At 45.8% G+C, this 17,509-nt stretch overlaps 1 protein-coding gene across 2 annotated transcripts in view; it reads right to left on the bottom strand.

Moving 5' to 3' along the window:
- SNTA1 (syntrophin alpha 1) overlaps positions 1-17,509 on the bottom strand; it is a 32,293-nt gene that overhangs the window by 1,561 nt on the left and 13,223 nt on the right. The window contains exons 3-6 of one of the 2 annotated variants that reach the window (XM_041733289.1): positions 7,470-7,674; positions 3,500-3,707; positions 3,228-3,358; positions 9-237 (exon numbers count right to left, since the gene is read on the bottom strand). In XM_041733289.1, coding sequence (XP_041589223.1) covers positions 9-237; positions 3,228-3,358; positions 3,500-3,707; positions 7,470-7,674 — 773 coding nt within the window. The remainder of the gene's footprint in view (positions 1-8; positions 238-3,227; positions 3,359-3,499; positions 3,708-7,469; positions 7,675-17,509) is intronic. The other variant, XM_041733291.1, reaches the window with a different exon arrangement.

The raw sequence follows: 17,509 nt of genomic DNA, 5'->3' as shown, positions 1-17,509 counted from the left end.
CTCATTACCAGAGAGGCACGCAGAGATCTGCCCAGCCCACCTGTAGACACCTCCTGCACACCCTCGGCAGCCCGGTGACAGCCATCCACCAGTTGCCGGGTCCAGGTGGCCAGCTCCTGTGGTGACTCCACGCTGAACAGGTGAGTGTCCACACCATGACGTGTGCCCGTACGCAGGGCAAAAGAGAGCTCTGCATCATAGGGCACTGAACCCTTAGAGGGGCCTGAGTGCACCAGCCTAGGGGCAAAGGGGAGAGGGCTAAGTATGAGGTCTCACACTGTGGGGAAATAGGTGGTGACCCGGGAAGGAACTCTGTGACTCCTTTACCATCTAATTGGTGAACAGGACTTCCAGCTGGCCCCTGACTGACTCACAGGAGCCAATCTCCTGCCATCCTCCCCCTTGCTCCCTCAGCTCCAGCCATACCAGGTCTTCAAACACACCAAACACATTCTTGCCTCAACAGCTCTGCACACACTGTTTCCTCTGTCAAGTGCACTCTTCCCTGATGATCTGCACTGCTCACTCCCTCACTTCCTTCAGATCTTTGCTCAAATGTCATCTCCTCTGAGAAGCCTTCCCTGACCGCTCTGTCTAAAATAACACCCCTGGCACTCACTAGCCTTACTTTTCATCATGATACTGGAAATGATACTTATTCTTTATTTATTTCACTTGGTTTTTGATCATCTTTTTAACTAGAATATCATCTAAGATACAAATTTTTGTCTAATTTGCTCACCACTCTATTCTGAGTAATTAAAACAATGCTTGGGGGGCACCCAGGGGCTCAGTCAGTTAAAAGTCTGCCTTTGGCTCAGATCATGATCCCAGGGTCCTGCGATTGAGCTCTGCATCTCTGCATCTGGCTCCCTGCTCCACAGGCAGCCTGCTTCTCCCTCTCCCTCTGCCTTCCACTCCCCCTGCTTGTTCATTTTCTCTCTCTCTCTCTCTCTCTCTCAAATAAATAAATTTTAAAAAATAAAAAATAAAAATAAAGCAATGACTGGCATGTAGTAGGTGTTCAATAAACATTTGTGACCCAAATTAATGAGTCACTTGATTAGTTTGGCAATCCATGACCTGCTTATTCCTGGTAGACAGCTGGCTCCTAACACATCAGCCAGAGCCCCACCCAGAGGAAGAGACATGAGCAGCAAGGGCCCAGGCACTCAGTCTGATTCCCACTTGCTGTGTAACCTTGGGCAGCTTACTTCCCCTCTCTGGGCAACAGACTCAGAGTTCTGGCCCTTAGCTCTCTTTGCTTCTCACTCCACAAACTCTCTCTCGTAATTTCAGCTACCTGCTAGAGCTGCTGCTGACACTGTTTCCCATTTTCCAGCTTGGAACTAAAACTCACAATTCCCCAAGATTCCTCTGCAAGCTCCCTATCCGTCACCCCCCCACACACACATTTTGCACTCAACTCAGCATCTTTCTCCAGCCTCCCCCTTTTGCACTCCCACCCCTAATCCCACTGCTTGCCCAGGCACACGCTCCAAACCTCCCATTCATCCATTCATCCTGGACACCTCCCTCACCCTCCCCATCTGGCAAGCACTAAACCCAGTTAATTTTACCACCCATGTGTCTTCCAATGCAAATGCGGCCTTTCTTCTCCATCTGCTGCCTCCACCCACCTCCACCATCTCTCCTGCATGACTGCACCAGCCTCCCAGCTTCCATCCTGCCCCCTCCAGTGCATTTTCCACGTGGTATCCACAGGGGTGCTTTTAAAACTCAACCCAAGTCTGGGCGCCTGGGTCGCTCAGTTGGGTAAATATCTGATTCTTGAATTTAGCTCAGGTCATGATCTTGGGGGTCATGAGATCCAACACTGCTTTGGGTTCTGCATTCAGCAGGGAGTCTGCTTGGGATTCTCTCTCCTCCCTCTGCCTCTACACCCCTCCCTGCTCATTTGTGTGCTCTATCTCTCTCTCTAAAATAAACAAATAAAAATAAATAAATAAAAAATAAAATAAAATAAAATAAACAAATAAAGCGTGGGTAGCGTGGGTGACTCAGTCAGTTGAGCATCCACCTTCTGCTCAGGTCATGATCTCAGGTTCCTGGGATCAAACTCCCATGTAGGGCTCCCTGCTCAGTGAGAGGGGGCAGGGGGGTCTGCTTCTTTCTCTCCCTCTGCCCCTCTCTTCCTCTTGCTCTCTCTTGAGCTCTCTGTCTCTCTCAAATAAATAAATAAATAAAATATTTTAAAAATAATAATAAGGGATCCCTGGGTGACTCAGCGGTTTAGCGCCTGCCTTCAGCCCAGGGTGTGATCCTGGAGTCCTGGGATCGAGTCCTACATCGGCTCCCTGCATGGTGCCTGCTTCTCCCCATGCCTGTCTCTGCCTCTTTCTCTGTGTCTCTCATGAATAAATAAATAAAATATTTTTAAAATAATAATAAATAATAAAAAATAAAAATATAATAATTTTTTTTATTTTAAAAGCTTAAAAAATAATTTAAAAAATTAAAACACACACACACACACACACACACACACACACATGCAACCCACATCACCTCACTCCCAGGCTAAAACCTTTCCACTCTGCCACAACTCTTAAGATAAAGCTACTAGCATTCCTTAACCAGGCAGGAGAGGTTCTGCAAGGTCAAGCCCTACAACTTCCTGTCTCATTTCTCTCCATTTCCTGTATAGATTCAACATACTGGTTATAGCACACTCAGAGCTCTATGAACACACTATAGCCCTTAATAGTTCTATACCTTTGTCCATGTTGTTCTCACTGTGATGCTCTTCCACTCTTTCTTAAATAGCAAACTTCTACTCATCCATCAAAATCCAGCTCAATAGCACCTCTTGCTAAAGGCTTCCCCATCAGGCCAGGCAGAGTTAAATGGCTTCTACAGCTCTGCACTATGAAGGCTGTTCCTAGGTCAGCCTTCCCTACCAGACTGGGTGCTCACTAAGGGCAGACTGTTGGAATCCGCTCCCTATCCCCTGAACCATGCTGCACAGATTGGGCAGAGTAGGCGTCAATCAGTGAGTGACTAGTGGGACCTCACATCCTTCTCTTGCAAGTCCCCATCTCACAGATGAAGAAACTGAGGCCCAGACAACATAGAGACTTGTTTCAGGTCACCTGGGAGATAACTCAGGGCAGTAAAGGCCTGGAATCCCCCACTCCTGAGGCTCATTGACAGCATCACCCCCCAATCTCTGGGTGAGACAGACACCCTCACCTGCCCATGGATACCTGGTAGCAATGAGCGGGGCAGTACGGTTTGGCTGGCTCAGTGCCTCACGGGTCTGGGGTAGATGGCAGTAGAGAAGCAGCTCCTTCTCGGTCAGCAAGGCCAGGGTAGGTGCTGTGCCCCCATTGGGCAGCTGCAGGGGGTAGGCAACAGTGAGATGGGGCACAGGGGGGAGAGGTCAGAGGGCCAGGGTAAAGTGGGATGGTAAACAGGAATGTGGTTAGCTCCAGGGGAGGGTTGGAGGTGGGGGACAGATGCCTGGCCCAGCAGGCACCTGCTCAGTCAGCCAGCCGATCTGCTTGATGTCTTGGCTTCCAGTTGTACTGGTGGCTGCCAGCAGTGCCTGCAGCTCGTCCTTGACCCAAGGCATCAGAGCGTTGACCTGAGCCTGGATGGCAGCTGCCCACGACTTTGCACTAGCCTCATCCTTGGCCCTCAGGAAGAGGGTGTCTTGGCCATCTGCTGAACAGATCTCCAAATACCTGCAGGCACAAACAGAGCGGAAGGGAGGACCAGTCCACTAGGCTGCAGCTGGCCAACCTTGAAATCTGGCCCCAAATCCCATTCACTGCAAAACCAGGAGAAACCACAGGATACTCATGAGACAATCAGGAGTGACACTCACCGCTGGGGCTCCAGCCACAATTGGGGCTTCATGGGGTCAAGGGACAAGAGACTATGACATGTACACACAGGAGCATATACACACAAATTAAACACATAGTCAAACATGTGTGATAGGAGCCAAAATCCCCATGTAAGTTTCATGATCTTGTTTTTGTCCCTTGGTTTCTAAGGGGAAGGCTTCTCCTGTTGGGAAATTTCTCCCCCTAGCTTCTCCCTTGTGGCATAGGACCAAAGTAATAAACCGATGTGGCAGGGGCAGGGGGAGAGCATAAAACTGAAGAGGTTTGAGAGGCCAAGTCAGTCTATATAAAAAGAGTTGGAGCAGAGAAGGGAGAGGGAAGGAGATAAAAAGCCATGTGGACAACTGGGGGTGGGGTAGGGTTTCGGGGAGGTACCAAGAGAAGTAGTGGCAGGAAAAGGATTTTAAAATGGTATGTGAAAAAAAATTAAATTAAAAAATAAATAAATGAAATGGTATGTGGACCATTAAAGATTCGATCCTCCTCTGGTTTTTCTGTCACAGATGAAGTTGGGCAGGACCTACTTGAAACCCCTTCACTTTTGTCTCCCTCTGCTGCAGAACTAGGAAACAAAATACTTGAATTCCCACCTCTCTTGCAGCTAGGGCTGGCCATGTGACCCAGGTCCAACCATGAGATATAGACAGAAGTCTCTGGGGAGGGTGTCCTTTCCCAAATGAAGGTAAAGTTTCCCTAGATGTGGTAGTTCCTTTCCAAAGATGGCCTCTACCAAATCCTTCCCTCCCTGCACACACAGCCCACTTTCCTCAAGAGGTGAAGTTTATTTCTCTTTTCTTTGACCTTGTAACTTGGTTTGACAAATAAAATGTGGCAGTGGGATCCCTGGGTGGCGCAGCGGTTTGGCGCCTGCCTTTGGCCCAGGGCGCAATCCTGGAGACCCGGGATCGAATCCCACGTTGGGCTCCCCGTGCATGGAGCCTGCTTCTCCCTCTGCCTGTGTCTCTGCCTCTCTCTCTCTCTGTATGACTATCATAAATAAAGAATAAAAAAAAAAAATTTTTTTTAAAAAAATAAAATAAAATAAAAAAATAAAATGTGGCAGAAGTGACATTCTGGCATTGCCAACACACCATGAAATCCAAGTACCCTGGACCAACTATCCTTAGAGGAAACACAAAAAGGTACACAGAAAGGCCTATGGAAAGAAGAATGCTTAGCCAGCTGTTCCAACCATTCCAGCTAAGGCAGCAGACATGGGAGCAAAGCAGCCATTCTGTACTTCCAGCCCCAGCAGATACCACATAAAGCAGAAGCACTGGCCAGCAGAGCCAGCTCAGATTATAGAATTGGAAGAAATAAACAACTGTAATCTTCTACGCCACTAAATTTTAGGATGGCTTATTATGCAGCATAAGAACAAAATGCCAGGGCAGCCCCGGTGGTGCAGCGGTTTGGCGCCGCCTGCAGCCTGGGGTGTGATCCTGGAGACCCGGGATCGAGTCCCACATTGGGCTCCCTGCATGGAGCCTGCTTCTCCCTCTCCCTGTGTCTCTGCCTCTCTCTCTATGAATAAATAAATAAAATCTTTAAAAAAAAAAAAAAAAAAAGAACAAAATGCCAGGAGAAAAGTTCCTTTGCATTTTGCCTTCTTCCTATTTGGAATGTAGACACATGCTTTGAGGCACAGCCACCAGTCTATCTCCAAAAAGAAAATACACAATAAAAATGGCAGAGGAATTGGGACGCCTGGGTGGCTCAGTGGTTGAGTGTCTGCCTTTGGCTCAGGGTGCGATCCCGGAGTCCTGGGATTGAGTCCCACATCGGGCTCCCTGCATGGAGCCTGCTTCTCCCTCTGCCTGTGTCTCTGCCTCTCTCTGTGTGTCTCTCATGAATAAATAAATTTTTAAAATCTTTTTTTAAAAAATGGCAGAGAAAAAAAGGCAGAAGAAGCTGGAAGCCTGATTCATTAAGGGCATTCTTTTTTTTTTTTAATTTTTTTTAATTTATTTATGATAGTCATACAGAGAGAGAGAGAGGCAGAGACACAGGCAGAGGGAGAAGCAGGCTCCATGCACCGGGAGCCCGACGTGGGACTCGATCCCGGGTCTCCAGGATCGCGCCCTGGGCCAAAGGCAGGCGCCAAACCGCTGCGCCACCCAGGGATCCCCATTAAGGGCATTCTTGAGTAGTGATGAAAGATCCTAAGTAGCTGACCCTGAACTACTAAACATGTGGAAAAATAAACCCCTCATTTATTTCAGCCATCACTTACTGGCATTTCTGATACTTGCAACCCAACATAATCTTACCACTTAGTGTAAGTATGAAATATTTTTCATTATATTTTGGTTACCAGATTGTATTCCTTTGACTGGGATATTTAGTGCTAATAAAGAACCCCAGTTATATTCAAGTTACATGTGTTACACATGTGCACATGGTCAAACACATGTGCATACATGCATACTATATGTATGAATATTAACATAAACACACACAAACACATATGCACAAATCTATACCCATATCCAAGCAAATGCTCACATATACACATAAACATTTGCATTTACATGTCAACTACATGTGTACACACAGAAATACATGTACACACATGCTTCAGGTGATGTCTGGGATCAGGCTGGGAACCACGATTAACCTAATAATGTTCTGTAAGTGTCGAGGACTCATACCACCTTACCTTCACCCAACGCAAAAGGCCCCTTTTGTGAAACACCTTAGGTGACCTGTAATCACCAGTTCTTGCCTGTTGGGGGCAGCCTGGGGCTGGGGTATAAGGTAGGGCTAGGAGATCTGGATATTGAACCTCCAGGCCAATGTTGAGCACCTGACTGGCATTGAAACTCAGCTGTAACTAGGACCCAAGTCTTTCATGTTCAGAAGACTTTTATGTTCACACTATGTATACCACCCCCGATACTGCATACCCCACTTGATCAACATATACTCCACTCACCCACCACCATCACTCAGGTACCTACAGTTTCTAAAGCAGAGGGGCTACCTGGAATGAAGCAAGTTCCATCCCTTCCTGGTTGTGTGATCTTGGGCAGGTTACTTCCTCTCTCTGTCCTCATCTACAAAATTGGGGTGAAATAATAGGACTTTGCTCATAGGGTCACTGCGAGTGTTAAGTTGTGCATGTAAACACTCAATAATGTTGGCTGTTACCAATCTTATCATCAGTGAACTGTTTAGGGCTGCTCATATGTGAAGGATGGTAACTTTCCATGGCTCTGACACGAATGTTACTAGATCTCTAAGAACCTCAGCAGAATTAGAAAAGACTTGAGAGGATCACTGAGTCTGAAAACTTTATTTCCCAGTGAGAAATCTAAAGGTCAGTGAGGCAGAGACTAGTTCAAGGCGAACCAGGACTGGAACCCGGGGTTCTTCCGCAGACCAAGCTCCTCCTCAGATGTGAACTACTCACAGGAAAAAGCCAAGAATGCCATTATCCCCTTAACTTTGCTCTTACATCCATTCAACAAATATTTCTTAAGCCCTACTATGTTCAGGCATTGTGCTGGTCGCTTGCAACACAGGGCTATCTTTCCTTTGGCCCCACCACTTAACAACAAGGCATATCTGCCTGGGTTCCCCCCACCCCAGACTTACCTATGCTCCGGGTCAGTCGGGGTGCACCTCCTCGAAACATATGCCATCTTCAAGGACATGTGTTTGGCATCACTGAGGTCCCGGGGTGAGGGGCCAGGGGAAGACGGCTGTCGCGGAAGGGGTGAAGCAGGAGGAGAGTCCCAGCCAACCGAGGTCCCACCAGCAGAGTTCTTGAAATATGGTGAGACCTCCTTCATGTACTTGACTGGTTAGAGGACAGGTCAGCAGTTACTGTTGTGACATTGGCTCCCATACACATCACAATTGTCACTAATTCATAAGAGTTTAATTTATGTTCTATATCACTATCCTCCTCTAAGCTAAAGTCTCTGACCAGGCAGTGTGGTAGAAAATACTGGATGCGGGATCCCTGGGTCGCACAGCGGTTTGGCGCCTGCCTTTGGCCCAGGGCGCGATCCTAGAGACCCAGGATCGAATCCCACGTCAGGCTCCCGGTGCATGGAGCCTGCTTCTCCCTCTGCCTGTGTCTCTGCCTCTCTCTCTCTCTCTCTGTGACTATCATAAATAAATTTAAAAAAAATATACTGGATGCATACCAACATCCATGCTCTCATGTTTTCACTGGTTTATAGACTCATGCCACCTGGAAGAAAAACTACACTTCCCAGCCTCCTTTGCAGCTAGATATGGCCATGTAACTAAGTTCTAACCAAGTAATTAGAAGTATTTGGACCTTTGGGATGGCTACTTAAAGGGAACGGACAACAGCCACAACAAAGCAATGAAAGAGCACTGAGACAGAAGTCAGGAGATATGACTACTCTTCCATTGGGCCATTGTTTGCCTCTATTTCTTCAGCCTGCTCATCTGTAAAGAGGAAGCATGGAATGAGAGTCCTATGGGACAGGTTGCCAATTGTCCTCTAATATAGTGATAGCCCTCTAGCTTGAGACTTCACTTTCCAGGCTCCCTTATAACTACAAGGACTTACGTGCCCAAGTCTAGCCAACAGGATGAAAGCAGAAGGGATGCCACTATCAAGTTCTGTCTGTTAAAGAAAGATTCATACCCTTCCTTTCCTCCTCTTTTCCCTTGACAGGGTTGAGCTGGCTGGAACACAGACAATGAAGCACCATCTTGACCTGAGGACATGTACCATAATCTAAGGAAAGATGACCAACAAAACAGAAAGGAATGGATGCTGACACTTTGGAGATACCATGACACTTTGGAGATACCATGTCAGACTTGGACTGTTACCTAAGAAAGCAAGGACTTCTATTATCTATCTATCTATCTATCTATCTATCTATCTATTTATCTATCTATCTATCATCTATCTATCTATCTAATTATCTACCTACCTACCTATCTAAAAGATTTTTACTTATTTATTTCAGAGAGAGATAACATAAGCAGGGGGAAGTGCAGAGGGGGAGAGAGAGGGACAAACAGACTCTGTGCTGAGTGCAGAGCCCTACTTGGGGCTCAATCCCAGGACCCCAAGATCATGACCTGAGCCAAAACTAAGAGTCAGACACTCAACCAACTGAGCCACTCAGGTACCCCAGGACTTCTGTTACATTTGAGCCATAGTATTTTATGGGTCTCTTGTTACAGTAGCATAGCTTATACACTAACCAATATACCTGCTCTTAGCTCTAACATCATTGACTAAGTATAGAAGACACTTTCTAGATAGCATTGTCCAACAGAGTTTTCTATGCTTGTGTAAATGTTCCATATATACACTGTCCAATACAGTAGATACTAGCTGCTGTGGCTACTGAGCACTTGAAATGTGGCTAGTACAAATGAGGAACTGAATTATTTTTATTTCATCTTAATTAATTTAAAATTAAATTCAGGGACACCTGGGTGGCTCAATGGTTGAGTGTCTGCCTTCAGCTCAGGTCATGATCCCAGAGACCTGGGATCAAGTCCCCGCATCAGGCTCCTGCAGGGAGCCTGCTTCTCCCTCTGCCTATGTCTCTGCCTCTCTCTATGTGTCTCTCATGAATAAATAAATAAAATATTTTAAAGGCTAAATTAAATTCAAATAGTCACTTAGAGCTAATGGTGACCACGCTAGACAGTAGAATTCTAGAATAACAGCTCATATCTACTTCTCTGCCCAACTGATCCATAAATGCACGTTCTAATATGTGATCCTGCCCTTCTGGCTCTGCTAGCTGGACCAAGGTGAACACCAGACCCACACCAGGCTACCCGAATGAAGCCTGGTAGAGATTCTAGACTGGTGTTTTGAACCAACATAAATGCTATGGGGCAACTACTTTCTGTTATGGGAATAGAGAAGAGGAGAAAGCTGGTTTGTAGAGAAAGAATTAGAGATGCATGTGGAGAAACAGAGGGAAGGCCCTGCCAATCACCTGCTAATGCTCCAGTTTCTGATACTCATCCTTTAGAAAGTTGAACTGCCATCCCAACAGGAGTTTTATTTGCAACCAAAACAGTCCTGATTTGGGCCTGAATCCATGCCTTTTTAGAAAAGGAAGATCTCACTAACAATGACAGCTAGAAGTGAAAGGCAATAATGATGACAAGAGTGATCTGAGAAAAGCCTGGTAGGAGTAGAGATTCAGAAACAAGTCAGTTTTCTTGAGTACCTACTCTGTGCCAGGTATTGGACTGGCCTTCGGTAGGAGTGGGATGGTAAAGATATGCACTTGAACTACCACTTATTTATCCTTTGCTCATGAAAGACATCATAAATCATAGTAATTTTTGGCAGCCATTATTCATCCATTAAGGCTGATTGGTGGCAGCCTGGGTGGCTCAGCAGTTTAGCACCTCCTTCAGCCCAGGGCCTGATTCTGGAGACCTGGGATCGAGTTCCACATCAGGCTCCCTGCATGGAGCCTGCTTCTCCCTCTGCCTGTGTCTCTGCCTCTCTCTCTCTCTCTCTCTCTCTCTCTGTCTCTCATGAGTAAATAAAATCTTAAAAAAAAAAAAAAAAAGGCTGATTGTTAATAAAATTTTTTGGTCATTCTTGCTTATTTATTAGATGAGTTTGGCTACAAATAAGAGAATATATGATATAAGTGCCTTAAGCAATAAAGATATTGATAATTTCACATAACAAGATGTCTTAGAGGCACTTGGCTGGCTCAGTTGATAGAGCATGCAACTCTTAATCTCAGGGTCATAAGTGTGAGCCCAATGTTAGGCATGGAGCCTATAAAAAAATAAAAATAGGGGTACCTGGTTGGCTCAGTGGTTGAGCATCTGCCTTTGGCTCAGGTTGTAATCTCAGGATTGAATCCCAGGCTCCCCACATGCTTCTCCCTCTGCCTATGTCTCAGCCTCTTTCTGTGTGTCTCTCGTAAATAAACAAAATCTTTAAAAATAAATAAATAAATAAATAAATAATAAAATAATGAAATGTTATTTTAAAAAGCAGTCTAAGGACGCCTGCATAACTCAGTAGCTGAGCATCTGCCTTTGTCTCGGGGAGGGATCCCGGAGTCCTGGGATCAAGTCCCATATCAGGCTCCCTGCATGGAGCCTGCTTCTCCTGTCTCTGCCTCTCTGTGTCTCTCGTGAATAAATAAACAAAATCTTTTAAAAATAAAAATATAATTAAAAAATAAAAAAGCAGGGCAGCCCCGGTGGCACAGTGGTTTAGTGCTGCCTACAGCCCAGGGTGTGGTCCTGGCGACCAGGGGTCGAGTCCCACATCGGGCTCCCTGCATGGAGCCTGCTTCTTCCACTTCTCTCTGCATGGAGCCTGCTTCTCCCACTTCTGCCTCTCTCTCTCTTTCTCTCTGTGTCTCTCATGAATAAATTATTTATTTATTTATTTATTTATTTATTTATTTATTTATTTATTTAAAAAATAAAATAAAATAAATAGCAGTCTAGAGGAAGGCAATTTTAGGACTGGTTCAGTGACTCAATGACATTAAATTCAGGGTAGGCCTCTCTGCCATTCTCTTGGCCTTCCCCTCATGGCCACAAGATGGCTGCCACAGCTCAAGCCAATCATTCCTTACAGAACAAAATCCAGAGCAGGGACGTAATAGGCAGAAAAGGGGCTTTCTCTTCAGAGCTCCTTCTTATCAGAGAAGTAAACATTCCCATGAAGACTTGTATCTCGTTGGCCTGACTGCACTCCATGCCCACTTCCAGCACAATCATTAGTAAAAGGGAATAGTCATAACTTAGATGAAATTTCACCCAATAATATCAGGTTTCTGTTAGCAACGAAGAAGAGGAAATACTTGGTAGGCAGGCAATCAACAGTGTCTGCCACATTTGCCCTGGCATCTGGACTGTTCCCAGTTCTGACGAGCAACAGTCTCCTCCCTAAAATCAGGTAATAGGAAGACAGTGTGTACATCAAGGTGGTTAAAAGACTTGCTCAAGTACTGGCCTCTCTTCACCTAGTGAGGCTGTCCCCTCTGCTGCCCTACTAAGGGGTGCCTATATCTGCTAATCTCTGGGCAGCCTCCCTTCCTCCCCACAACTGCCATGCTCTCATAGCCTTCTAGCTTGCTAACCAGCTGACTTCTGCAGTCAAAGCCTAGCCAGTATGCTCTGCCTGTGAGCAGACAAGCCAGGAAGGGGTGAGGAAGCAGTTATTGGACCAGCTCCATGGAAAAAACAGATAAGAAGCTATTTCTATCACAGGAGACTATCCCTCAGGCTCAGACAGGATCCAAGGCAAACAGCAGTGAAAGTGAGAGGGAGTTACAAATCCTACTGGAGTTGGAAGAGCAATTAAGTTGAAAACAAAAGCAGGGTTTTTTTGTTTTTGTTTTTGTTGTTTTTAAGAACTATGTCTTGGCCTAAAGTTTGGGAACTAGGGCTAAAAATGACTCAATGACTCATCCTCATCATTACAGCAATGACTTACAACAGGACTATTGGATTATGTCTCAAGGGGCAATGGAGGTGGGACACATCACAGGCTATCTGACAGCCAAACCGTTCTCCCCTTTCCTCTGCTAACAGAATCCTGAGCCCTGGGCTTCTCCCCAGACAAGGAAGAAAATCATGATTGGTCAAAGCTAGTCATGATGGTTCCATCCCTCTTGCTTGTGATTGGTTTAGAAAGGGGCAAATGTTACAATTCTGGACAATGAGAAGTGAGGGAAAGCACACTCTTTCTCTCCTCTCCCTAGCCTTTACAAGTTGCTGGTAGGGGAGCTGGTCCTAGAGCAATGAGTCACTTTTTGAGTACAAGGACTGGGCTCCACACATTGAGGATGGTGCGGCCTTAAACGAATCTACCCTGTAGCCATACTGCTTTTGAGTATTCTGGAAAAAAGCTCATTTCCTTCTATGTAAACCATTTTGAATTGAGTTCCTATTATTTGCAGATGAAACCATTCTGATTAATATAAGCTCCTCACTCTGTATGAGTGGGGGATATAACTGATAATATCCTCCTGATGTCACTAGCCACACTCCTCCCCTGCATGAAGTCCTGTTCTGGCTCCCACACTTTTCATCAAAATCCAAGGCTTTACAGGATTTGAGCCCTGCCTACCTCTCTGGCTTCACCTCCTCCCACATCCCTAACCTCACCCTCTAGTCTAATCATCTTGGCCTCTTCAGAGCTCTCAGAAGCTGTATGATTTTCCAAACTTGCACACCTTTGAAAATGCAGTTCCACCTGCACAGAATGCCCTTAGTACATAGTTTCTTTCTTTTTTTTTTCTTTCTTTCTTTTTTCTTTTCTTTTCTTGTCTTTTTATATTTTATTTATTTCTGTATTTAAGAGAGAGAGAGAGAAAGTACTTGAGTGGAAGGAGGAGGAGAGGGAGAGAATCTCAAGCAGACTCTGCACTGAATGTGGAGCCTGACTCAGGGCTCAATCTCACAACCCTGAGATCATGACCTGAGCCAAAACCAAGAATCAGACGCCAATCAACTGAGCTACCTAGGTGCCCCATGACATAGTTTAGAGACAGGCATTCTTGGATTTGCATTCTAGCTCCAGCATTATCTAGCTATGTGATCACAGCCAAGGGAAATCACCTCTCTAGGCCTCATTCTGCAAGTCAATAAAAGAGAAATAATAATAATAATAGGAGTAATAATAGGTGGCTCAGTCAGTTAAGCATCTGCCTTTAGCTCAGGTCATAAAGGTCATGATTCTAGGGTCCTGGGATCGAGCTTTACATTGGGCTCCCTGCTCAGCAGGCAGCCTGCTTCTCCCTCTCCCTCTGCTACTCCCCCTGCTTATGTTCTCTCTCTCTCTCTGTCAAATAAATAAATAAAATCTTTTTTTAAAAAAAGAGGAATAACAATATCTACCCCAGAGAGATGTTAAAATTCAATGAGATGATATAAAACATGTGGCGCAAGTAAACAACTCAAGATCTATGAGTTTCTCACTTATCACCCACCCCTGCCCTTCTTAGAACTCTGCTATGGTTTTGTGTGTTAGGGCTCTCTCTCACCAAAATGAGTGTTTCTAGAGGACAGAAACTGGAGTTGATTTGAGCCTCGAGTCAGTGTTCTGTAAATGGAGAAATGAATGCCAGGGCAGGACAGGTTCATTCCAGAGGGAGAAGGTGTCACAGCCCAGCCCAGTTCCATCACCCCTCCAGGAAACTTTCCCAGATGCCTACTCTGGATTCACCACATGCATCACTTCTGCAGTCCCCTACACCCCACTCCCCTATGTGTCTGTGTGGGAGTTTGTGCCCTCACCAGGCTGGGAGCACTGTGAGAGCAAGGACCTCATCTGACTCATCTCTGTGTCCCCAGAATCCAGCAGGGATCGCCTATGCTACAGGCTCAGCAAACGAACATTTGTCAACTTTGAAGCCAGAGAAACTACTTAGAGCCCCTGCTCACCCAGGCCATCCCAGAAGTGAGTCTTGCATCTCTTTCCCCACAGAAACATACTATAAATGGACAGCACACCAGCTGGTGCCCAAAACAGGGCTTGGGTTTCACAAACCAATTGGCTTGTCCCAGAGTGTGGGTGGAGGCCAGGGGGCCCCAGAGCGTGGCCATAAATAGCCCAGCTCTGAGGCCTCCTCCCTGCTCTGATTTCTGTCTGAGTCACCTGACCAGGCAGGGTGGGGCTATCCAAAGGCAGTGGCCTGAGAGCTGATGGCCCTGTGGTCAGCATTCTTGAGACTCCAAAGATAAGCCCAGCTGGTTATCCACACCCTCCCCAGCCAAGCCCCTGACCCAGGAGCCTAGTGAAGCAGAGACATATGGGCCCTTCCTCCACAGGGAAGCTAAGACACACAAACACAGGATACCCTGCCCCTTCCAGAGGCTCCAGATCCCCTCCAGTTCGGCCAAGAAGAGACAGGACCCAGCCCTGGCTGCAAGGATCCAGGAAATAGATTCCACCAGAAATACAAGGAACTGAAACAGGGTAGGACCATTTACCCGGGCCAGTACACTTAGGAGGGAACACATGTGCTGCAGAGAGAAGGGGATACATCTGCTTTGGCTCAACACAGTATCCCCAGTACTCATCCCAGTGCTCAATAAATGTTTGTAGCTGAATGTCCTAAGTTTGAATCTTGAATGAAGCCTGTCCTCCAAGCTCAAACTGTTCCTTGTCTGTTCAGTGGGTGGTCACTTACTTTCCCCTGCCCAAAATTACAAGGTCTATCCACTTGTTTACTAGGCTATAGCCTCTCCTCCAGCCAAAATGTCAGCTCCATGAGAGCAGGGACCTGTTTTCTTATTCACTAGGGTATCTCAGAATCTAGTATAGTACCTCACATATAGTACCAGGTTATCAGTAGGTATGAAATTTGTTAAATGAACGAACATAGGCCGAGGGCTTCTCAGCCTGGAGAGAAAACACTGAATGTGGGCTCTGGAGTGAGACAGGTTTGGGTTTAACTTCTTTGCTCTGTGACCTTGGACAAGTGACATGACTTCTGTGACCTTCTACTTCATTTTTAAAGATTTTATTTTATTTTATTTTATTCTATTAGAGAGAGAGATTGCATGTGAGCAGGGGGACTGGGGAGGGACAGAGGGAGAGGAGACAGAGAAAATCTCAAGCAGACTCTGTGCTCAGCATATGGAGCCTAACACAGGACTCGATCCTCGATCCCACGACCCTGAGATCATGACCTGAGCCAAAATCAAGAATTGACTGTTTAACTGATTGAGCCACCCAGACGTTCCAATTTCTTCATCTTTATAATGAGAGTAAAATATATCCATTTCTCAGGGTACTGAGACTCAATATCTGTAAAGCACTTTGCCCTGCCTAGCATAGACTAAGTCTTCAGTAAACTGCAGTGTGGTTATTATTTCTGTTGCTGTTCTTAGTAGGACTGCTTAAGGAGACAGGCACAGGAAGCAGTGATAGATTTCAGTCTAGGCCCTCTCACCTGCTATCTGGCCTTGGCAAATCCCAAGGTCTCTCTGAGCCTCATTTTCCTTGCCCCTATGGTGGGCACCAATGCACACCAGCTCTGAGTATAGTATGGTGAAAATTTAGGCCCAGGTTGCCCATCTTTAAGGTCCTGGCATAACAACCTCACTTTATCACACCTGTGCAGTATAGGCGACGCCATCTCTTAAGATCCTAAAGCCATGTGAGCCTTTTGACCTAACACCCTTTGTAGGAACCCTTCTTCAGATAAATGCTCACAGGTGAACCAAGGTTTTCACAGCACCATTGTCTCTGGTGCAACAGGCTAAGAACAACTTGAATGTCCACGAGTAGGGGCTGCTGAATACAAAATGTGAGCTTCGGGCAGCCCAGGTGGCTCAGCGGTTTGGCGCTGCCTTTAGCCCAGGGTGTGATCCTGGAGACCCAGAATCGAGTCCCATGTCAGGCTCCCTGCATGGAGCCTGCTTCTCCCTCTGCCTATGTCTCTGCCTCTCTCTCTTCTCTGTCTCTCATGAATAAATAAATAAAATCTTTTTTTAAAAACATGTGAGCTTCCTAACTGGCAGACCATTCTATCTTACTCATGGCTATATCCCTGGTGCCTACATCGAGTCATGGCACAGAGCAAGGGTTTAGTAAATACTTGTTAAATGAATATATGAATCCCAATAATGGGATAATAGGCAACCATTAAAAAGAATGAGACAGAACTACAAGTATTGTCCTGTCCAAGTATTGTCCATATTGGAAATATGTCTTCAACTTGTTAAATGATAAAAACAAATACAGAAACTTTCTGAAACTGTGAAAATATCAACTGTAGTTATCTCTTTAAGAAGATAACTAGGGTGACTGGGTGGCTCAGTCAGTTAAGTGTCTGACTTTAACTCAGGCTTGAATGTCCATGGGTAGGGGCTGCTGAATACAAAATGTGAGCTCCCTGGGATGCCTGGGTGGCTCAGCGGTTGAGCATCTGCCTTTGGCTCAGGGCATGATCCCAGGGTCCTGGGATCAAGTCCTGCATCTGTCTCCCTGTTTAGCAGGGGGTCTGCTTCTCCCTCTGCCCTTCCCTCCCCCACTCATGTGCTCACGCTCTCTCTCTCTCATCAATAAATAAAATGTAAAAAAAAAAAAAGAAGAAGAAGATGATAATTGCTTTACATTCTCCTGGGGTTTTTTTGAAGTGTATATTACTTTTTACATTTTTTTAAAAATCTACTTTACTTTCAAAAATATACCATCACATGAGTTGTTTTTTAGTTTTGTTTTGTTTTTAGATTTTATTTATTTATTCATGAGAGATACAGAGAGAGAGAGAGAGGCAGAGACACAGGCAGAGGGAGAAGCAGGCTCCATGCAGGGAGCCCGGTGTAGGGCTCGATCCCAGATCTCCAGGATCACACCCTGGGACAAAGGCAGCACTTAACCGCTGAGCCACCGGGGCTGCCCCCACAAGGGTGTTGCAACTGATGAATCACTAAACTGTACCTCTGAAACTAATAATACACATATGTCAACTAAACTGAATTTATTTTTTTAAACTGAATTTAAATAAAAATTGTTAAAATAAAAAATAAAAAAAAATTGTTAAAATATACATATGGGGATCCCTGGGTGGCGCAGCGGTTTGGCGCCTGCCTTTGGCCCAGGGCGCAATCCTGGAGATCCAGGATCGAATCCCACGTCAGGCTCCCGGTGCATGGAGCCTGCTTCTCCCTCTGCCTGTGTC

This window comes from Vulpes lagopus, chromosome 18, assembly GCF_018345385.1.
Source record: "Vulpes lagopus strain Blue_001 chromosome 18, ASM1834538v1, whole genome shotgun sequence".
NCBI lineage: Eukaryota > Metazoa > Chordata > Mammalia > Carnivora > Canidae > Vulpes > Vulpes lagopus.
The sequence above is the reverse complement of the archived record's forward strand: the minus strand, read 5'-3'. Positions and strand labels throughout refer to the sequence as shown.